General features: G+C 46.1%; 3 protein-coding genes across 5 annotated transcripts in view; 2 read left to right on the top strand and 1 right to left on the bottom strand.

Moving 5' to 3' along the window:
* Nucleotides 1-473: 473 nt before the first annotated feature.
* gle1 (GLE1 RNA export mediator) lies at nt 474-12,299 on the top strand. Of its 2 annotated transcripts, XM_080003362.1 has the most exons (16): nt 474-580; nt 1,972-2,089; nt 2,189-2,226; nt 2,523-2,675; nt 3,471-3,619; nt 3,698-3,758; nt 3,916-4,173; nt 4,532-4,760; nt 4,978-5,090; nt 5,535-5,747; nt 6,120-6,310; nt 8,697-8,826; nt 10,296-10,400; nt 10,550-10,632; nt 11,611-11,674; nt 11,849-12,299. In XM_080003362.1, exons 1-16 carry the CDS (start codon nt 482-484, stop codon nt 11,915-11,917), a joined length of 2,073 nt encoding a protein of 690 aa, XP_079859488.1. In that variant the 5' UTR covers nt 474-481; the 3' UTR covers nt 11,918-12,299. The 2 variants fall into 2 exon arrangements, with proteins under 2 accessions (XP_079859488.1, XP_079859487.1); XM_080003361.1 differs by having other exon boundaries at nt 1,972-2,226.
* A 189-nt stretch (nt 12,300-12,488) lies between these two features.
* ptgesl (prostaglandin E synthase 2-like) lies at nt 12,489-17,238 on the bottom strand. Of its 2 annotated transcripts, none has more exons than XM_080003372.1 (7): nt 16,932-17,238; nt 15,691-15,879; nt 15,399-15,454; nt 14,901-15,053; nt 14,482-14,682; nt 14,265-14,382; nt 12,489-13,346 (listed from the first exon to the last, which is right to left on the bottom strand). In XM_080003372.1, exons 1-7 carry the CDS (start codon nt 17,217-17,219, stop codon nt 13,218-13,220), a joined length of 1,134 nt encoding a protein of 377 aa, XP_079859498.1. In that variant the 5' UTR covers nt 17,220-17,238; the 3' UTR covers nt 12,489-13,217. The 2 variants fall into 2 exon arrangements, with proteins under 2 accessions (XP_079859498.1, XP_079859499.1); XM_080003373.1 differs by having other exon boundaries at nt 14,486-14,682.
* Nucleotides 17,239-19,558: 2,320 nt separating this feature from the next.
* LOC307233136 (ral guanine nucleotide dissociation stimulator-like) overlaps nt 19,559-22,275 on the top strand; it is a 47,284-nt gene continuing 44,567 nt past the window's right edge. Inside the window, exon 1 of the mRNA XM_080004352.1 lies at nt 19,559-20,127. Coding sequence (XP_079860478.1) covers nt 20,107-20,127 — 21 coding nt within the window. The 5' untranslated portion in view covers nt 19,559-20,106. The remainder of the gene's footprint in view (nt 20,128-22,275) is intronic.

Genomic DNA, 22,275 nt, shown 5'->3' with positions numbered 1-22,275 from the left:
TCGTAGGGTCACCTGGTGACGTTGGTTCTCACCTTTTCCCCTGCTACACCAGGATCCGCCCGGATACAGGCCTAGAGGAATCTGTTTCATGTTGCCATGGTTTTTTGCGCAGTCATGGATGCCCCCTGTGATGTCTTTGTGTCGTCACAGGAACCAGTTCCATTTGTGTGCTGGTGTTACTGTTCCTGATTTAAAAAGCACATCAATCACTGGTTCTTGAATCTTTGGGAGGGGGGGGGGTCCACTTGCCTCGATTTGAGGGAAAACATTTTTGAGCAGCTCAGCTAAATTGTTTGGACAGAAAACAGACAAACAAACAACAACAAAAAACAAAAAAAAAAAAAAAAAACAACAAAAAGGAACGGCTCCGGAACCTTTAAATGTGTTCCGGTTGCTCGACGGAGCCAAAGTGCGGCTGGACCGGGAAAACCGGAAGCTGCTTCAAAAGTTTGTTTTGCCCGCCGCGCCGACGAGCAGCGTCATGGCGCTGGAGAGTTTACGCTGGCGAACGATAGAAGGTTTAAGAAACACACGGAAAGGGAAACTCAAGTACGACCCCGACTGGCTGGACAGAGGAGAGGTGAGTGCAGGAGTAAACGCAGGAGTTGAAGTGTGTTGTACGTCACCGTTATGTGGAAAGACTCCAGTCCTGCGGGTGGATGGATATAAGTATAAATACAATACAGTGCAGTGCAGTGCAGTACAATTCGGTGCATTACAACCTCAGCTTTGTTAATGCCACTTGGAGCAGCTTGTTTTACACACAAACACAGTAACACAAACAAACTTTGAACTTGAAACTTGATAAACACAGTAAAAAGATCCGATCAAACGTTCACCAACAGTGACTATGGTATAAAAACCCTGCGACGCCTCTTGGAGTCGAAGTGCAGAGGGGAGGACGGATCTGGAACAGCGGGTTGGTTTAGGAACAGTTGAATTTCACGGACATTTCATTGACGTTTCGCAGCATATATGTAAGAAAGTATATGTACGTGACAAATAAACCTCTTGAATCTTGAATCTTGAACATAACGACGCCCTGAGGGCAGCGGAGGGAGTTCTCTTACAGGAGCATGTCCAGAAGAAGCCAAAAAACACTCACGGCTTTCTGGAGGATTTGTTGGTTGCAAAAAATAATGCAGACCTCTGTGTCGCTCCAGTGACGTTAGAAAGGATTTTAACAATGCTGTTCAGGCTGTTTCTGTCTTTTACTGTAGGGCTGGGAAACCAGCAGACATATCTATATCTATGTATTTTTTTTAAATGTATTCTCCCTCAGATGGAAATGATGGTGATACTACGATAATGAAATTCTAAGCATAAAATGGTTATAGAAAATTACAAAATGCAGTAAGTAACTAATTAATTTAAGTTTTTTTTACATAGCACCTTGTGCAGACAAGTCACAAAGTGCTTCACAATCAATAAAATCAAAGATAAGAACATATATAAGACACGGGTGGAAGAGACAAAAAATATTTTTAAAATAATTTCAATGTTTTTAATTATTATTTTTTAATAAAAACAACATGCTACCTAAAAGCCTGTCTGAACAGGTGGGTTTTGATTTGCTTTGTAAAAGAGTCCATACAGCCCAGAGACCTCAAATTAATTGAAAAGCACAATCTCTCTCCCCCCCCCCCCCCCCCCATGTAGAGGTCTATACATGAGCGCCAAGATTTTAGGTTAAAATAGGTATGATGTTTGACCATTTGTTGGATCATGTTAAAAGCCTACAAGCAGCTCTATCTTCATATGCAGGTACAGTGAATGTGTGTCTGTAGCGTGTGAGCATATCTACCGAGAGTCTGGCGAGGTCGCATTTCATAATTACGGAAAATGTGGCATTGCAGTAATGACAGCAGTCATATTAATAACAGAAAACAAGAGAGAACAATTTATTGTCAACTGAAAGGTCCTGGTTGCAAATGCCATAAGTCTTAATGTTGAACACCCATCTCCACGCAGGATATTGTGGCAGGCTGCGGTGAGGGACCCAGCTTGTCTCCGCTGTCAGGGCTCATCATCACCAGGCTCAGTCCTCAGAACAACTCCAGGCTCAGTCCTCAAAACTCTTCTCTGGGGGGTCTGTACCAGGTTCCAAGCCTCCGTGAAGAAACATCCCTTTCCTCTAAAAGCTCATCTTCATCCATCAGCGCTCACAATGCTGCGCTCTCCTTTCCAGAACAAGCAGCCTCGCCTCCAAAAGTCGACGCCAGAGGGGTGAGTTTTCCCCTGACCCTCACACTTGCCTCCAAGGTCATATTTGTATTGGGGAGAATTTTAAAAAATAACTTTAACTGCTAGGATCTATTGCAGAAATAAAGTTGGGAGTTATTTTATTGCATTTATAATATTTGAAAGCTATACTGTCTTGCTATTTCAGTTTCCCTCCATTAAAAATCCATTACCATGTGGGTGGAGTAACAAACAAATGACGTGACATCTGCTCGTCTTCTCACACACTGCTTTTAATGAATCTGCCTCTCGAGTCTGATCTGTTCTGCGCTCATGTGAAGGCACCGCAGGTTGTTTTCGATGATGACAGGACGAATCCCAGGCCTCTTTCCAGCCCCTCCCCGCCGCCCACCATCTCCATGCTGTCTCCTAGAGCCACTCAGATGGCCGGATGCATTCGCATCTGTGAGGAGAGACACCGAGCCAAGGCCAAGGTTGGCGCTGACCCACCGTTGCACCTTTATCACGGTGTTCTCACGTCGTGCCACCTCGCGGCTGCTTGACCGTGCTGGTTGACAATGAAGGGCTTCCGTTAATGTTTCCGATAGATTATTGACGTGCGTATATCAGCATGGGCATGAAAGGAGAGCTTGATATATACACTGTATATAAAAAGATTATTTTTTCAATCCATTTCCCATTATAGAGTTGTCCTTTTAAGTTTTTCTGAACAGACCCGACTGGTTTAGAACATCACATCGCATTCGACACCATTTAAGCTTAAATTGCTTCCTTCTTTTTAGATTTCTCTTCCTTTAAACATTGAATCAACGTCATCATGATTCACACAGGCGTTCCTCACTCTCTGAAGTGCAGCAGCTAACTATTTCCCGAATGATGTTCAGTAATGTTGTGATATCTACTAAAGCATAGTGTACCAGTGTACGCACAGTGTGCACCTATGGACATCCACCTCCTTTTTATTACATTTTATTGATTTATTTTGTTAATCTGTGATGTGGAGCCACTAAAGGAACTAATGTTGTCAGCATCCTCCCTGCACACCTTTTGCTGATTGCGACTAGTGGATGGCACTGAGTCACACTTACTATAAGAGCTTTTAGCGTTGCGAAATATTGTCCAATGTGGAGTACATCTTTATAGACTAGGAAAATCTCTGGAAATATGCAAATTATCCTGTGGGGTCCCTTTCAAACCACGATCACCCCTATTTTGGGAATATAGTGTTTCCTGGTCCAGTGTTTTGACGCGTCCGTCTGTCCGGACAGGAGGAGCTGCGCCTGCGACAGGAGACGCACGAGCAGCTGGTGATCTCCGTGGCGAACCGCGAATCGGAGCAGCTCAAGCGCTTCGAGGAGTTCATGGAGCTGAAGCAGAGGAAGGACTTCCAGCGCATGAGGGACATGATGGACAGAGAGTAGGAACCCCCCCCCCCGGCCCTCCCGTCTGTCCTTTAACATCACATTGCATCTGACTGTGTGTTTGCCTCTTGCAGGACTAAGGAGAGCATCGGCCGGCAGGAGAAGCTGAAAGAGGAGCACAGGCACAGAATAAAGGTATCCCCAAAAACCCCTGTCGGATAATACACATGCACGCCGCTCCCTCGGGGGTTGTGCAGTAATAACCAGCTCTGATAAAAATCAACTGAAGTTCCCGGGAAACATGGGAGGTCAGACCGTGGGTCCTCACGATTTCCTCACGCTCACCCCCCAGATTGTCAACCTGCGGCTGAGGGAGGCGGAGCTCCAGCGTTCGCGGGAGGCGGAGCTCGAGCGCCAGCGCCAGACGGACGGTCGGGAACGCCTGCGCAGCCTCAACACGGTCCAGGAGGAGATCCTGAAGCTCAACCAGCTGCTGGAGCCGTCGGGCCAGGCCAAGAGCCTCCCCCCCGCCGCCGACCTCGCCGCCTACATCACCCGCGGTAACCAGCTCTGCTCCCAGGTGTCGGAGGTCGTGCGGACCACGGCCGAGGTAAAGCCTCCCGCACCACGTCCACCCACATCAGGACTCAAACTCCCTCCTGAAAGCACCCACAATGCTTTGTGTTTGAACTGAACAACGCTCTCCCACTAGATTGGACTCCATCTACAGGTGTTTATCCTGGAGTTCTAAACAGATTATGAAATACTGAAAGCCCTGAAAGTTTGTCACATTACTGCTAAGAAGGGTGACATCCCCGGTGGCAAATGTCAGTTATTGAATGCACACACCAGGAAAGCTGAGAATCGGACCCAAAATCTGGTTGAGTTCCATGTTTCCCAAGTTTTTCTGCGTTCCGAGTTCCGTCGATTGACTGGAGGTTTGAGTGTCCGAGCCGCACTGTGCGCAGGGGGAGTTCCCCGGCGTGGAGGACATGGCGGTGGCCGAGGGGGCGCTGCACCAGATGCGGGCCCTGATCCGTGTCATGCAGGAGCAGGCGGCTGAGGTGCAGGAGAGGAAGAGGAGAGAGCAGGAGGAGGCGGAGGAGGAAGAGCGCAGGAAGCAGGCGGAGCTTCAGGCCAAACAGGAAGAGCAGAAGAAAGCCATGCAGTCGGCCAAAGAGAAAGCCCGAAAACAAGGTGCGAGGGACGAGTCATCCTTTATTTTATATTTATTTAGCTTCTCACTGTCATGGAAACGGAACCTTTGAATAATTGGGATTCTGTTTGGAAGTAGAGGTGTCTCTGCACTCCTACCTGAGGATCTGGTGGGGTCAGTTGAGTGGGGTGGAGGTGGGTGAGGGTGCGGGATCCTTTGTTCTGAATGTGTCATGAATGTGTTATGACCATGACCCAGGTCTGCAGACCAGGGCTGAGGACTCTACACTGAAGTGGTACAAGGAGCTGCAGCAGTCTGCTGCACAGTGTGTCCAGTCTCTGGAGGGGCTCAACACCGCCAAGGACCTGCAGGTAGACACACACACACACACACACACACACACACACACACACACAGTTAAACATGGAGTCACCACAGGATTGTTACTGTCAGCTGTCATTGAAGCCAGTTTTGAACCGGGGATAGTGCTGGGTTATAAATACTCTGACTGTATTCCATTGTTTTAATAATTAACCAATTATAATATTGATACTATGTTTGGATCTTTTGGAACCATTTTATGCTTAAGTTCTAAACTTAGAACGTCAGTATTATTTCATCAGCCATTTCACCGATATCTGATGGAATCAAATGTCTTAGGCGTCATCTTAAAATTCACACCATAGTTTGTCAGTTGACAGACCTCTGTTTTAAATCTTTCCGCTGAGATCCCTGGCTCCTTTGTCCAGTCTAGTGTTCCGGCGTCCTATTAAATCAAGGCCCCGCCGACCGCGTCTCTGTTCCCTGCTCCCCAGACCAAGAAGCTGAGGATGGAGCTGCAGAAAGCCGCCACCATTCCCGTCAGCCAGATCTCCACCATCTCGGGCTCACAGCTCCGTGAGATCATGGACAAGATCGACAAGCTGCTGTCGGGGCGCTCTCTGGCCTCCGGGGGGCGCTCCGTGTCCGTCTCCCAGCACCCCAAGGGGCTGGAGTTCGTCAGCTACAAGCTGGCAGAGAAGTTTGTGGTGAGTGAGTGTTGGTGTGAGTCACGTGGACTGTGGTTCGCCTACACTGTTGTTTATTTCACAGAAACATTGTTGATGAATCACGATTGAATACGTCACATTAAAACGTAAAGTAAAGGGGGAAGAAATACATTTAGGCCTAGAATACATATGTTGAGTCAAACAGGAGTCAAACCTTAATGTTTTTTCATTTCCAAGTTTGTAGCCATTATTTAATGTGTTTGACGCCTCACATACATTCCAGGGTTAAACCAGAATGTATGTTAAACAAAAATTCTGCCCAAAATATCCAACAATACAAAGCCGGTCTCCATTTTAGATGAGCCTGTTAAAATGTCTTACAAAAGTAACTCCCAGCGTCGTCGTCCCCAGAAACAAGGCGAGGAGGAGGTGGCGTCCCACCACGAAGCCGCCTTCCCCATCGGCGTGGTGGCGGCGGGCGTGTGGGAGCTGCACCCGCACGTGGGCGACCTGATCCTGGCTCACCTGCACAAGAAGTGCCCCTACGCCGTGCCGCACTACCCCCCCATGAAGGAGGGCACCTCGGTGGAGGACTACCAGAGGTAGGGCTGGGAACCCTGAGGCCTTCTGATGTATTTCACTCAGTTATTCTCGCTTCTTTTTTAGGTAATTAGAGATTCAAACACGTAGGGCTGAAACCCCGTTGTTTTTGTGCTGGTTCCCTATTATTAGAATTCGGTTTGTTCTTCAGAAATGTTTACGCCATTTCCTGTGAGATGCTAAATTACAAACCCCAATTCCAATGAATTTGAACGTTATGTAAAACGTAAATAAAAACCATCCAGATTGTTATCAGCGCAGAGTTCAAAAGCCAGCTTCTGTGACGGTGTGGGGGTGTGTAAGTGGTAACTTGCAGCATTAAGGCTGAAAGGTGCAAACAGGTTTTGGAGCAACGTACGCTGCCGATCAAGCAGCGTCTTTTCCAGGGACGTCCCTGCTTATTTCAGCAGGACAACGCCAAGCCACACTCTGCATGTGTTACAACAGCGTGGCTTCCTAGTAAGAGAGTGCGGGTACTAGACCGGCCCACCTGCAGTGCAGACCTGTCTCCCGTTGGAAATGCGCGGCGCATTATGAAGCGCAAAATACGACAACGGAGACGCCGGACTGTTGAGCAACTGAAGTCGTGCATCAAGCAAGAATGGGAAAGAATTCCACCCACAAAGCTTCAGCCATTAGTGTCCTCAGTTCCCAAACGCTTATTGAGTGTTGTTAAAAGGAAAGGTGATGTAACACAGTGGTAAACAGGCCCCTAGGGGTCCCAGCTTTTTTGGAACGTGTTGCAGGCATCAAATTCAAAACGAGTGAATATTTGCGGAAAAACATAAAGTTTACCAGTTTGAACATTAAATATCTTGTCTTTGTAGTGTATACAATTGAATATAGGTTGAAAAGGATTTGCAAATCATTGTATTCTGTTTTTATTTATGTTTTACACAACGTCCCAACTTCATAGGAATTGGGCTTTGTATTTCACTCACTCAGTTATTCTCGCTTCTTTTTTAGGTAATTAGAGATTCAAACACGTAGGGCTGAAACCCTGTTGTTTTTGTGCTGGTTCCCTATTATTAGAATTCTGTTTGTTCTTCAGAAATTTTTACTCAATTTCCTGTGAGATGCTAAATTACATAAAATTTCGGATCAGCAACATAGCCGCTGTTAACCATTAAACTTGACAAACTCGGCCATAATTCATGAATGGGCATATTAGGTGGATGTATGGGAACGTATGTCAAAGTATGTAAAAACCGAACAGTAGGGGGCGCTACAAATTCCAAAACGTGTAACTTCTGAGTCCTTCCATGAGATGGGTGCCATTTGACCTTTCTATTTTCAATAACAAAGAATCCTTTGTTTGTTTATTTATTTTACATTTCACCATTTAATATACGCGTTTGATTTCCCAGGAAACATATTTCCCCACCTCAGGCACAAATCCTTATTTCTATCATCCATGACACATGCATTACTTGTGACGGGGGTGAATGTGATGGTGTGGAAATCCTAAAATTGCCGCCATAAAAAATATTCTCCAATTAATTCGCTAATAATAGTAAATAAAGTAAAATAAAGAAGTAAATAACATTTTTTTTTCATAAATATCGCCATTGATTTATTGAAGAACTGTGTTCTCCTTCTAGGTTATGCTTGACAGACCCCAGCAAACACTATAAAACAATGATCAGTTATGAATGTCATCATTTACAAGCTTTTCAACTGAGCTCCTCTGAAGGTGTAAATGATGTCACTTCCTCTTCATGATGTCACTTGAAGCCACAGTTCATTCATCTTGGAGGGAAAATAGGGGGTGGGGGTCGGTGGGGGCAAATTAAGGGATTATTAATATGTGCTGTGTGGATGGGGAAACGGATTTCCTGCTGAAAGTAACACAATTGTGATGATGATGATGATGATATACACTTTTATTCCGTAATTTTTGATGCAACTTCCATGACTATATATGGACATGAAAATACGTCTTTTGAAAAAGTAAAAACAACAAAAAACCCATATTATTCCCTTTGAATAACATTTAACTTTAAGTAGATGTGAGATAGATTTGTTGACTAAACCTGATAGATTGACTAAACCTGCAGAACGTCTCTACATCTCGCACCATGAGCCTTGAACATCTTTAGTTGTTTTTATGTTCATTTGTAGGTTTATACTTATTGTTTATCATTGGGCTTATTGCCATATTTTGTTATTTACTGTTAACTGCATTGTTAACATCACATTATTCTATACTCTCGTTAACTTTGAGCTTAATTGTGTATTTCCTGCTTTTTTAAATTTTTTATTCTCTTGTCTTATTATTTTTGCCTATTTTGATGTGACCGAAAAAAAGATTCTTGAGTGGAAGTACTGCACACGATGTGCGTGGAACTCGGTGTCTGAATGTTTGAATCTCCGTCCTGGTGTGCACAGGATTCTGGGATACCGAGTGGACGACTCCGGGGTGGAAGGTCAGGACAGTTTCCTGAAGAGAATGTCGGGGATGATCCGCCTCTACGCCGCCATCATCCAGCTGAGGTGGCCCTACGGCTCCAAGCCGGGGGTACGCCTCCTCTTTTATTTCATATTTAATATTTAGCATTAGGATTTTATCACCAAGTCTCAATGTTCATTATTTATGTTTAGGTTCATTTTTCTGGTTTAATGTTTATTATACATGTAATTGCATCCATCTTTTAGTTTAGTGCTATGTATTGCAGTGACAGTCTCTCATTTATTTTTAATTTTTTACTGTTTTTGTTATGTTTAGTTTATATTTATTGTTTATCAACAGGTTTAATATATATTACCATAGTTTTATTTTTATTCACTGTTGATTATTAGGTTTATTGTATATTTAAAAAAAAATGTTCCATCCAGTAGTTAACATCAATGTTTATTTTCTTTTCTCTTTTTATGCTATTTCCTTATTATTATTATTATTATTATTATTAGGGGTCCAGCCGTATTGTTATTGCTGGGACTTTTTTATTTTTAGGCTTCTCTGCTTTTTTGGGCTTAAAAGTATCAAACACAACATTGAGGTCTCCTTAGAACCCGGATGTTTCAGACCTCTTGACATTTGACCAATATCGATCTACGTTTTGAGCAGAAATGAGTGAAACACTGTTGTAAATGTACAGTAAGTAGAAGAACGTCCAAGCTTCGTTCACAGCGTTCAGACAACACACATAGACAAACTGAGCTGACGCTGCGTTTAATGGAAACTCGTAAAACCGTATCTCGTGCGGCGTTTCACAAAACCCGGAAAACTATAATCAGTCACGGAAGGCGTCTTCACACCGCGGGAAGTTCTAAAAACCTTTGAAGGAACCGCCCCTTTCTTGGTGTCCCCACTGCGAGACCCAGAAACGATCGTAATAACGAACGATCGTTAAAAACACTGCTCCTCAGGAACATTCAGTAACGTCTGCGGTGATTGATCGAACACCTCCGCATGAGAAACACTCGTGAAAAAACATGAGAAATAAGATACTTCATGTCTTTATTTATGCAGAGTTAAAAAAAACAAAATACAACATTTAGAGGCATTTAAAGACTGATCATGCATAACAGAAACTGGGAAAATTGTACCCAACACGACTAAACTAGATCCTGTGTATTGCTGCCTGCCGCTATATGTAATTATTATTATTATTATTATTATAATTATTGCCTATTTTTGATGTGAGCGCCTATGACACTACAATTTCCCTCTGGGGATGAATAGATCTCTTATCTACCTCATACTCACCTGCAGAGACGTCCTCGTCCTGTTGTGCGTAAAGTTCTGCTCAGATGTTCTTCTCTTCCTGTCCGACCTGAAGGAAACGCTTCTAGTACCGCTTTCCGGGCTCAGACCCTGTTTCCACTGGATACTGAACTCCAAACAGAAAGTACTTCTCTGCAATACTTGATTGAATGAGAGAGAGAGAGAGAGAGAGAGAGGGAGACGCGATTTGTCTTAAAAGTGGCTTCAAATTTCTCTTGGGGTTCTTGTCGAAGCTTGAAATGTGTCTCCCCGTCCTGCAGAGCGGCCCTCACGGTCTGAACCACGGCTGGCGCTGGATCGCTCAGATGCTCAACATGGAGCCGCTCGCCGACATCACGGCCACGCTGCTGTTCGACTTCCTAGAGGTCAGTGGGTCCTGAGCCCACCCATGGGCCCCCCCGCCCCCCCCGGTCCTGACCCCACCCTCCCACGGGTCCTCCACCTCCATCGCTCGCTCGCTCGCCACGTGGAGCGTGTACAGGCGGCTGATGGGCTCCTCTTCCTCCTCCTGCAGGTCTGTGGCCACGCCCTGGTGAAGCAGTACCAGGGTCAGTTCTGGAAGCTCATGCTGCTGATCAAAGAGGAGTACTTCCCAAGGTACACACACACTCAAATACATTCATGAAGTAACCTGCTATTACCGCATGAAATATTCAAATGTGTCACCGAAAAGAACAGTTTCTGCCTTTTGAAAGGAACCTGAAACCCTGAGTGGGAACGGTCGGCATTCATTTACTTTTATTGGGAGTAACTCGGGAGGTGCCTTCAGGGTGGAGCCCTGGCTTTACCTCGGCGCGGGCGGAGCGCGGCGTTCAAAGAGAGCGCGAGGCCTTTGTAGCTGCCACGTCGCCCGTTTGCAGTAGAGTGCCGTGTGAGCAGGGAGCGGAAAGGAGGAGCGGGGAGTTGTTTGTTGTATCATTCTGTAGATGATGTTTAACTCGTTTTAATTGAGGAGGTGAATGTACATCGGAGTCACATCTGTCTGAAGTTACTCGCCATTGTTGGGAGAATTTTCCGTTCCAAAATCACCATTACTTGTGAGAGACGTCATGTTGTGATGCACCTGGACACATCATCGGTGATGTGACCTGGGCCCATTGGGCGTTTCGGGGCTTTCAACCATCACACACCCCCACCCAGGCTGCTTCCAGGTAGAACGACTCCGCCCACGGCCCCACCCGTCTCCTGATCCACAGCCACCTCCAAGCACATTTAGCCTGAAGGACGGCCTTCATCACATTTCTTGTACAGGGTTTCAGCATCAACCAGTGAATTCCACTCTATGCAGAGAATGTTGTCTGTCTGTCTGTCTGTCTGCCTGCCTGCCTGCTCGCTGGTGTGATACTTTCACAGCTCACTGTCTGTAAATATCGTACAGTAACTTTTTGACTACAAGAGTTGCAATCCTGCAAAGGTAGTTATTTAAAGCTTCAATGGGTTTGATTGGGTTGTGGAGGGGTGGGGGTTGTCGTGGTGGTGCTGGTGGGGCCCAAAGTGATGTCTGTTCTTGGGGCCCAAAGCCTCCCTGGCGGCCCCCCTGGGGTAAGGTGTTTTGTTTGTGTCTCCGTGGGGCAGGATCGAAGCCATCACCAGCGCAGGTCAGATGGGCTCCTTCAGGAGGCTGCAGCAGTTTCTGGAGGTGAGTTCCTACCTGCAGACCTGACTTTACTTCCTGTGGGACCTGACTTTACTTCCTGTGGGACCTGACTTTACTTCCCGCGGGATCTGACTTTACTTCCTGTACAGGAGCGATGACACGCTCCACTGGTTGTCGATGACTCACTCTGTCATTTTGAACATTGATGTCACTCAGGTGTCTCTGAGAAGCCGGCAGATGAACCCTCCTAAAGGCTTCCTCAGCTCCACCTTCTGGAGGTCCTGAGCTCCGCCCACGTCCCCCCTGAAGCTCCACCCATCAGCTTGGTGTTTACATGGCTGTTTTATTTTTTTGTTTTGAAACTGTTGGATGGGAATCCAAGCTGTTTTTACTCGGTGATGTCACTTCCTGTTGATGTTTGGATGGACATATTGGGGTGAATCAGCTAAAATGCATCGTTGAGTTTTTCAATGATCCACATCGTTCTGCCCCTGAGAAGCATCTTCCCCTCAAAGCACAAACCTTTGAGTCTTCTTGGATTGTTAGTAAATCATGACGTACTTCACCTGATGAGTTTACTGTCTGTTCCATCCCATAACAACGGGTGTCGTGTACATTTCTGAAAATTTGTATATGAATTGAAGTGATGCGTGATACTGTCAATTAAATGTGAGATTCCTATTTTTCCTTTGTTTTTTTTGCAAGTGAAGGAAACACTCAGGACAGAACAGCGTCTTAAACCAAAGGATCATGCTGTTATGAAAACCTCAAAACCTGTTTGTCTGAGACGTGAGGACGGAGCGTTTAGTAGAATTCAAGCCCTTGCAATAAAAGAACAGAAGTACTTTTACTTTATTCCATGTTTATTATTCAATACTGATTGAGAGTTTGGTTTTCCAGTGTGCATTATGTACAGTGAACTCCAACCCAGCAGAACTAAGAAACAGTTATTGCATTTGTCGACATTCACATGAATCCCGCTTCATTAAACATGATCTGGAAGAAGAGAAGCTGAACCGTGGAAGAAATATTAACAACCGTTAGAGGTCACTTCCTGCTTTTCACCCCAATCCACCCTCTAAAGAGCAAAGAGGCTGGGCCACATGTGTATTGCCATCACCCTGGCAACCCGTGATTAACTGCTACGGAGGCTGCTAGCTAGCTTGCTGGAAACGCAGTCAAACAAGTTTTGATGAGATGTCTGACTTCCTCCGCATCCGAGCTCGGGGGTTGAGCATGTTTTGGTGTGAAAAGCATTTGGGAAGAGCGAGTTTCCAATTCGGCCACGTGTTGCAGCTCCTCTAAAGAAGTACGAGACATTTTCCACCCTACTTTAATCAGGATTAAGTTATTTCTAAACCCCGGTTCTCCTCAAGGGGTTTAAAGCAGCACAATTACTCCCCGGACATGTAGCAAATAAATCAGAAGACCACTGTTTTTACCCAGAATGCAGCTGTGTAAGCTGGCGGTATTATAAGAATAAGGTGTCAAACGTGTCGCTGCGTTGGAAGCTCACAGCATTTAAGGATCCCCGTCCTGGGAGTGGAAGCGCCGGACGTCGGGCTCAGTGGCGGCCCCCCGGGGCTCAGTGGCGCCCCTCGTGGTTGAGCGCAGCCTCCTCCATGCGTCGGTACCAGCGCCGCACCTTGGTGTTGTTCATCATGTCGTTGAAGGCCTCCAGGCCCTCCATCACCCTCAGGACCCCGAACACCGCCTGCGGAGAGGGAACGAGGGCGTTTCCGTTTGAAAGAAACTCTCCTTCAGTAAACAAACCTGAGAAGCGGAGGAGGAGGAGCAGGAGGAGCAGGGGCAGCAGGGGCAGCAGGACCGCTTTATTTATTTTAAGGTGTTTTTGAGGACGTCAACTCATCCTCTCAATTTGTTTGATTAGTTGTGTATTAATTCATATGCACGAACGGCGGCTCTTGATCCAGGGCCGGGCCCCCTCAAACATATTGAGAAACTCAACCTTTTCTTGATATCGACAGTTTTGAAGATAAAAACATAAATAACATTTTTGAGGTGCGGCGAAAACACCCATTTTATGTTTCCCGGGTAAGACTGGGCCGAGGGGCCCCATGGTGTTGGCCCCAGCCCGGTACACCCCCCCGCCTCCCTGTGTGAACCTTACCGGTGACAAGCAGCTGTCAGCCCTGTCACTTTGAACAGATTGCATTGTGGGTAATGTGGAGCTGTACTTGCCAGGCTTCATGTTATTTTCTTTGGGGATGCATTCATTCATTCATTCATTCATTCATCAGCCGTACATCGGTATCGGCCGATATTGACCTTGTTAAGGGCCATCGTGAAGTAAGATGAGGTTCATCGATGGCGGTGGCCGCATGTTGCAGCGTTTCCCACACCTGGACTTACCTGGGCAGGCCGCCTGCCTGCTGTGTCAGATGCTGCTGCTCAGAGACCCGAGGTGATTCGGTGCCAAAAACACCACTTGTCTTGGAGTAAAGACGAGAATCTCAACAAAAACTTTGGATACTTCAGTAAATCATCTCACTCAGCGTCGGTGATTCGGGCTCAACTTGTGTTTTAATCTTCGAACCGATCGGTCGATGTAAAGGAAAAGCACGATCCATGGCGCCCCCCCGCCGGGCGCCCCCACGCCGACCTTCCTCACCAGATCCGCCAGATTGGGTCGATCTCCGCCCATGAAGGTCCTCTTCCTGCCGATGGCGGCCACCCAGTCGTCGACGGCCTTGTACAGGTCCTGCCGCACGTCGTCCTGCAGGTTGTGTCTGAAAAGAAGGTTCAGATGCGTTTTCGGGCGACGTCGGCGGCAGAACGGCTTTTAACCGTGGCAGAGGAAGGAGAGTTTTGTTTTTCGTGTCACTCACCTACTTTTCAGCCTCTTGGCGATGAAGAACATGGCCGCCGCGCCAACGTATTTGGCGAAGAATCCCTCGAACGTGCTGAACTTCCCCTCGCGCACGATGTAGTCGAAGGAGGCCAAGGCCTCGCCGGTGGTCCGGTACACGTTGGGCGAAATGAGATGAACCAGCCAGTCATCTGCCCAGCGACGCCACTTCATCTCCTCCCTGAGAGAGAGAGACAGAGGGAGAGAGAGAGAGTATTAGAGTGCCATCGCTGTTTACCCATCTAACAACATTTCACAGGAAGTGGTACAACATCCTGGTACTTTCCACGTTCTCAAACACTGATTTGACGTTTTGATGAGAATCTCCACAAGTGGATGGAAGACACAGTGTTCACATGTGGAGCAGTTGACGGCAGGATGAGAACCTGGAGAACCTACTTCTGCTCCTCCTTGTCCGGGTACAGCTGCTGCGTCTCCTCCTGACTCAGCATCAGCCAGTACTTGTTGTTGTACTCCGTCACCTCCTTCCCACGCTCGTTCAGCGACTTCATCTCGGGGTAACAGCGCAGCACCTCCGTCATGGACGTCTGCCTGGACACACGGCCGCTCGCAGCGTCAGTAACGACAACAACAATTATAGTAAAAATAAATAAAAATAGTACAATTCTAAAATTCAACTCCAACCAAAATCAGGATTTGCTTTCGGTAAAAGTCAAATTTAAGAAGATTTTTTAAAAGCAGGCACTGACTCCACCAGCCTTGTTCCGCAGGCAGGTCCAATATAAACATCTATACATCTTTATGTGCATAAAATATCCTGAGTTGCACTCCGGGGTTAGTGAAGTGTTATCCTGTTGTACCCGAAATACTGTATTTTACTGAAACACAACAGCATTAAAACCAGAGGAGTCTTAATTAAAGCCTGTGAGGACCAACCTGGTCACCAAGAAGGTCTTCAGGGAGCTGATGATGACTGATGAGTCATTCAGTTGCTGGGAAACGAGAGAGAGAGAGAGAGAGAGAGAGAGAGAGAGAGAGAGAGAGAGAGAGAGAGAGAGAGAGAGAGAGAGAGAGAGAGAGAGAGAGAGAGAGAGAGAGAGAGAGAGAGAGAGAGAGAGAGAGAGAGAGAGAGAGAGAGAGAGAGAGAGAGAGAGAGAGAGTTAATCTACGCCGGTGACGCATCATCATTCCAGGCTGACGACGTTGAAGGCGGAGCGGCTTCCCTCACCACGTCCCCGTCCACCATCAGGATGGGGACCTTGCGGTAGGACGACCACTTGATCTCCTGCCTCATGACGGGGTTGACCTCCACCACCGTGTAGGGCAGGCCGTGGTAGTCCAGGAAGGCCCGCACCTTGCTGCAGAAGGGACAGGTCTTGTACTGGTACAGGGTCAGCTGCAGCCCCGCCCGGGGAGCCTGGAGACAGGACCACGCTGATTTCAATCAGGTGTTCACCTCAATCACAACAACACCACAGGAGCCACGGAGTCGAGCCCCTCCCACGCGGTCTAATCAGGCACAGGCAGGATAAAGTCATAGTACTGGTAGTAGTAGTCTAGGAGCTGTACTCTGTTACTACTACTCTCACAATAGTATCAGGGGAGTGATATTCAGGTACTAGATGTGGTAATAGTATTGTGGTAGTTGTAGTATTACTGCAGTAATAGTATTGAGGTAGAAGATGTGATAATAGTATTCTGATAATAGTAGTAGCAGTAGTAATCTAGAGGTATTACCGCAATAATAGTTCTGTGGTAATAGTAGCCTGGTAATATTACTGTGATAATAGTGTTGTGGTAGTTGTAGTCTGGTAGTATTACTGCAGTAATAGTATTGTGGTAGTAAATGTGATAATAGTATTCTGGTAGTAGTCGTAATCTGGAGGTATTACTGCAATAATTGTATTGTGGTAATAGTAGTCTGGTAGTATTACTGCAGTAATAGTATTGTGGTAATAAATGTAATAATAGGTATTGGTAGTGGTAACCTGGTAGTGGTAATGTGAAAATAGTATTGTGGTAATAGTAGCCTGGTAATATTACTGTGATAATAGTGTTGTGGTAGTTGTAGTCTGGTAGTATTACTGCAGTAATAGTATTGTGGTAGTTAATGTGATAATAGGTATTGGTAGTGGTAATGTGAAAATAGTATTGTGGTAATAGTAATCAGGTAGCACTGTGGTAGTAGAACTGTGATAATATAATTGTAGTAGTAGTAAATTGATAATATTTTCGTGGTATTAGTAGTCAGGTTCACCGTGCTGTTAGTACTGTGATAATAGTTTTGTGGTCGTAGTTAGTAGTAGTGTGGGAGCACTGTGGTAGTAGTACAGTGATAATAGTATTGTGGTGGTAGTAGTAGTAGTAGTAGTACATTGTCCCTCTGTGGAACTTACATATGAAATAATACAACATCTAGACCAACAAAGTGCTTTCCTCCCGGCTCCGGTGGTAGTAGAAGCTCCGTACCTTGCTCTCCTCCTCAGCCAGGTGACGCTGCACGGAGCAGCGGGCAGCCTGGTACAAGCCGAGCCCCCCTCCGAGCAGCACGGCGCAGCCCAGCGCTCTGCCGCCGCCCCGCACACCGGCGACGAGCCCCGCGGAGCGGAGCCGGGCCCCGGCGGGTCCGACCGCCCTCCGGGTCCCGAGCAGGGCGGCGTCCGCCACCAGGGAGGAGAGGCCGCCGGGCCGGTGGCTCTGCGGCTCCAGGACCCGCCAGCCGACCTTAGCGAACAGCCTGACACAGGAGGCCGCCATGTTGCCTTACTTATACTACCCACAATGCACTGCAGAGGGTCTTTCCCCCCTGAACTTTATTAACAGGAGCACGGTGACAGGACACGAAGAAACAAAAGAGACGAAACGAGACGAAACGAGACGAAACGAGACGAGACGGAACGAAACGAGACGAGACGAGACGAAACGAGACGAGACGAGACGAAACGAGACGAGACGAGACGAGACGAGAGCTGCAATATTCATCCAACAAATATTCATTCATCCAACAAATATTCATTCATCCAACACATGTAGTTGTAAATTATATTCAACAATTGTTTGTCATTAAATTGGAATCAGTCATTTTTTTTATGAATTTGACATTTTCTCCTGACAACAGCAAAATATTGCACCAAACAATTAAATTATAATGATATATTCCAGTTTTCCCCATCAAATGGTGACGACATCATAATATTTTGGGGGGTGGTTGTAGACAAATATATGTTTTAGTCATGATTACTTATACTTATCAATACGGAAATAAATCAACACGTACGCAAATTGATACAGGAATGAAAAGAGACACAAATCATTTACCACAGAAAAAAGGAGCTGAGTAAATCAATGATGATTATTTGATTTGGCTTCCATTCGTTCGTGTTTATGAGACATTTTAAAGATGTTTGTGGTGTTTTCTTGTTTTTTTAGCAGATTTCATTATTTGCTTCGCACGGTGGAAGGAAGCCCCCGTGCGTGCGTGCGTGCGTGTACGGGGGGGTGTTCAAGAGCGCCACGTTCAGCAGCGTTGCCTAGGTGATGACGTCACACGGTGCGTGACGGGAATACGTCGTCGGAAGATTTTTAGCAACGTCTTTATTTAAACTACTGTATTTGGAAAGAAGTCAGGGTGTCAGAACGAAAACAACGAAAAACGTTATTAAATATTATAACTTTGAATACTCTGTTGTCACTGGGGTGAGGTCACTTTCAAGAAGCTGAACAGAAACCTCAGTAGAGCCACTCGTCACTGCTTTGAGCTGATGTCAGGGGGCGGCATGTGCAGAAGCTTCCACGTTTCCATTGAATGGAAAACATCCTTGAAGCTGAAAAACAAAACATCAACACTAATGATTCCATTCGGCCCCGGCCCTGCAGGAGCCTTACATCCGTCTTTATTTCCCTATTTCCACATATTTTCCTTTTTGTCCCGTGTTAGTTGGTTGGTGTCGTATCTGTTGTGTCACCGGTCAAACATTATTTACAAGGGTGCTGCGCTCGTCAAATGAGCGTGGCCTGGCTCCACCGGCCGTACAACCACGTCCAGTACAACCACGTCCAGTACAACCACGTCCAGTACAACCACGTCCAGTACAACCACGTCCAGTACAACCACGTCCAGTACAACCACGTCCAGTACAACCACGTCCAGTACAACCACGTCCAGTACAACCACGTCCAGTACAACCACGTCCATCCAGGTTGTTCTCATGTGTAGTTCCACGTTGGTGGAACGAGCTGCCAACAACGACCAGAGCAGGGAGCTCCCTCTGTCTTTAAGAAGCACCTGAAGACCCAGCTCTTCAGTGAGTACCTCCTCTCCTAACCTACAAGTACTTAGCACTACCTTGCAGTATTTATTGTTACAAGATTCAAGATTCAAGATTTTTATTCGTCACATACATGTACATACTTTCATACATATACATACTTTCATACATGTACATACTTTCATACATAAACATACTTTCATACATGTACATACTTTCAAACATGTACATACTTTCATACATGTACATACTTTCAAACATGTACATACTTTCATACATATGCAGTGAAATGTAAAGCAAAGCACCCGGTGATAACACACAATATGTCCTCGGAAAAAAAAAATCTTTCTAATAGACCAACTAACTGACTCCTAAAACGTAATACAGTAAGTTGAATACTCATAGAATAAAATAAAAATATATAGAATAAAATAAAATACAATAAAAATAAAATGAAATAAAATGGAATAGATAGAGGGAATATGCTTATGTTTATACAGATGTTGTTGTTACACTAATCTCTGTTGCAATGTAGCTTGAATGTTATTCTCCCTTGTAAGTCGCTTTGTATAAAAGCGTCTGATAAATGACTAAATGTAAATGTAAATGTACAAGTAAAATGGACATTTATTTAAGTTGGAACGTCATTTTTCCATAGATAGGTTTAAAGAACAACAGGTGTGGAGGGGGGCTTCTCACCTGCAGCCTCCCAGCGGGAGGCGGGGGCAGAGCGGCGTTCACCGGCGGCGTCGCGCACGGCGGCGTGGGCGGGGCTGCGCGGTGACGTCGCGAGGGCGCGTTCAGCGGCGGCCGCGGCTCGTTCCGAAACGCTGCGGACGGAGCTCCCTCTCCCGGGAGCGGCGGCGGCGGCAGCGTCCATTTAGCACCGGACCCGCAGCCGCACGGACCGGCCTCGCTCCGGGATGTCGACGCGGAGCACACCGGGGCGACAACACACCGAACCACCGCAGCACCACCCTCTTCTTCTTCTGTTTTGTGTTTTTTTTTCCTCTCCCGAGGGAAGCGAACGAACGATGAAGAGCGACGGAGAGAAATGAGGAGGGAGACGCGGGGGGAGTAGCTTCCGTGAGGGGGTCGCGCTGCCGTTTTTGGTTTTATTTTTTTTTCGTTTTTTTTCCGCCGTTTCTCTCCCGTCCATCGCGGTTGTCGTGTTTCTCTCTCCCCCGCCCCGCACCGCACCGCACCGAACCCAACCGAACCGAATTCCGACCGACGCCAAGACATGTCGGAGGAGCATCCGAGGAGGACGCGGAGCCCCGCGGGGGTGTTGTAGCATCCTCCTACCCCGCCGCGGTGCGCTGATCCTGGCGTGGACAGAGACTCCATGAAGGTCATGAGTGGATGACGAGGAGAGAATGATCATGCTGGAAAAACAGGTGAGGAGGCGGGGAGCCCACCCGGCTCACACGCAGCGACCCCCGGGCTCACACTTTAAAGGGACACTCCCGTTGGGGGGAGAGGGTGGGAATCGGTCCCTCTGGGTCCGCTTGACCCGGGTCCAGACCAGAAGGTTGATCCCCGCTTCAGCCCCCTGTGCGTCCGGAAGAGGGACCCCGGCGGGCTGCGTGCTAACCGTGGTAGCGCAACGCATGGCCGCGGGCGGGATCAGCTAGCCTAGCTCCCGGATCCCTTTTAAGGGCTGTGATAGAATGCAGAAGATGATCTGTTCTTATCATCTCCACGTGAGATCAAATATCAGATAAAGTGTCATTCTGTTGTCATATTAAGGTCGATTTATATTTCAATCAAGCATCAGTCAAAGTGAAACGATTTGCCCACATTGTTTCGATGAAGTACTATTATAGTATTACTGTGGTAGTACTGCTTTGGTAGTATTGTACTCTGGTAGAGTATTAGTAATACTGTGGTAATAGTATAGTATTTGTAATGCTGTGGTAGTAGCATTGCATTAGTAGTACCGTGGTAGTAGCATAGTATTAGTAATACCGTGTTAGTAGTATAGTTTTAGTAATACTGTGGTAGAAGCATAGTATTATTAATACTGTGTTAGTAGCATAGTATTAGTAATACTGTGGTAGTAGCATAGTATAAGTAATCCTGTGGTAGTAGTATAGTATTAGTAATACTGTGGTAGTAGCATAGTAATAGTTATATTGTGGTGGTACTCTGGTATTACTCTTTACGAGTTCTCTTGGGATTTTTTTTTCCTGGGAATTAGGTTTTGCTGTTTGCTGTCAACAATCTGAATCATGATTTCAACGTTGTATTATTGATTTCGTTCAGATTTATCATCACACCAACGCTGATCATAAAACATCTGGATTCATTCTATCGCCCGACGCCGCTCCTGCCCTCAGTCTGTCTCTCTGCTGCTCTCTGCTTGTTATGTCTCTGTTTTCTGTTTCCAACACGTTATTCACCTCTTCATGACTCCACTCGCTCACTTAGTCACTGACACGCACACACACACACACACACACACCCACACACACACGCACACACACACGCACACACACACGCACACACGCACGCACGCACACACACACTTGTCTCATCCCATGTGTTTGTCTTGTCACATTGCGTTCATGGAATTGAGATTGCATTGAGTTTATTTCTGGTAAAATCCGGACTTTCAGTTTCTATTAGTAATGAATGTTATTAGCTTGAATGTTATTCTCCCTTGTAAATCGCTTTGGATAAAAGCGTCTGATAAATGACTAAATGTAAATGTAATGAAAACAAATCCATTCATGTCCATGTGATTTGAATGTGAAGCGTCTGAGCATTGGGAAATGCTACACAAATAAAATGTATTATTATTATTATTATTATTATTATTATTATTATTATTATTATTGCCTTAACAAGACTCTTTTGATTGGCTAATTCGCTGACTGTCCGTGTACTGGATAGTGCACTTTCAGGAAATAATAAATGCCCCACAGGAAGTGATGCGCTTTACATATAGTGTGTAGAATATTTACAGACTCAGATGTGGTGGAAGGTTCATTTCATAACAACGTTCAGGTGATTTGTCTGGGAATCGTAGCGCTCGCATTGCACGTCGCGACCTACGGGAGGCGCCAAAGAGCCCAGCCTACCTGTTCAGCGTTAACAGTCACTGGGGCATTGTGGGATATGAAGTGGAAACTTACCAGGAAGTACGTTGATAACCTTCACCTTCCTGGTCTCCACCGTCCAAGCATGGTGTGTGTGTGTGCGGTGTGTGTGCGGTGTGTGTGTGCGTGCGTGTGTGTGTGTGTGTGTGTGTGTTTATGTGTGTGTGTGTGTGAGCGTGAGCGAGTGCGTGAGTTTCCATCCAAAAGTCACATCACTGAGGCCGGACGGCTGCACGATGGTGGAACCATGTAACGCACTCTGCTACTATACTGAAACATAAATAAATGTATGGCAAGTATTCCCATTTTATATTATTATTTTATTTTTTATTATTATTTTATTTTTTATTATTATTTTATTTTTGGAACTGGCAGTTATATCTTATTAAGTTAAAACAAACAGTAAATAACTAAATAATTGAAAATAATAAACACACAGAGTCT

Source organism: Zeus faber (genome assembly GCF_960531495.2).
Source record: "Zeus faber genome assembly, chromosome: 7".
Classification (NCBI taxonomy): domain Eukaryota; kingdom Metazoa; phylum Chordata; class Actinopteri; order Zeiformes; family Zeidae; genus Zeus; species Zeus faber.
Note: the sequence above shows the minus strand (reverse complement) of the source record. Positions and strands in the feature narration are given on the sequence as shown.

Coding starts and splice junctions, on each gene's coding strand:
- gle1 (XM_080003361.1), top strand. CDS start 482: ATGGCGCTGGAGAGTTTACGCTGGCGAACGATAGAAGGTTTAAGAAAC. Junction 581..1,971: donor ACTGGCTGGACAGAGGAGAG/GTGAGTGCAGGA, acceptor ATCTCCACGCAG/GATATTGTGGCAGGCTGCGG. Junction 8,827..10,295: donor CCTACGGCTCCAAGCCGGGG/GTACGCCTCCTC, acceptor CCCGTCCTGCAG/AGCGGCCCTCACGGTCTGAA.
- ptgesl (XM_080003372.1), bottom strand. CDS start 17,219: ATGGCGGCCTCCTGTGTCAGGCTGTTCGCTAAGGTCGGCTGGCGGGTC. Junction 15,455..15,690: donor TGATGGTGGACGGGGACGTG/GTGAGGGAAGCC, acceptor CTCGTTTCCCAG/CAACTGAATGACTCATCAGT. Junction 14,383..14,481: donor GCCAAGAGGCTGAAAAGTAG/GTGAGTGACACG, acceptor CCTTCTTTTCAG/ACACAACCTGCAGGACGACG.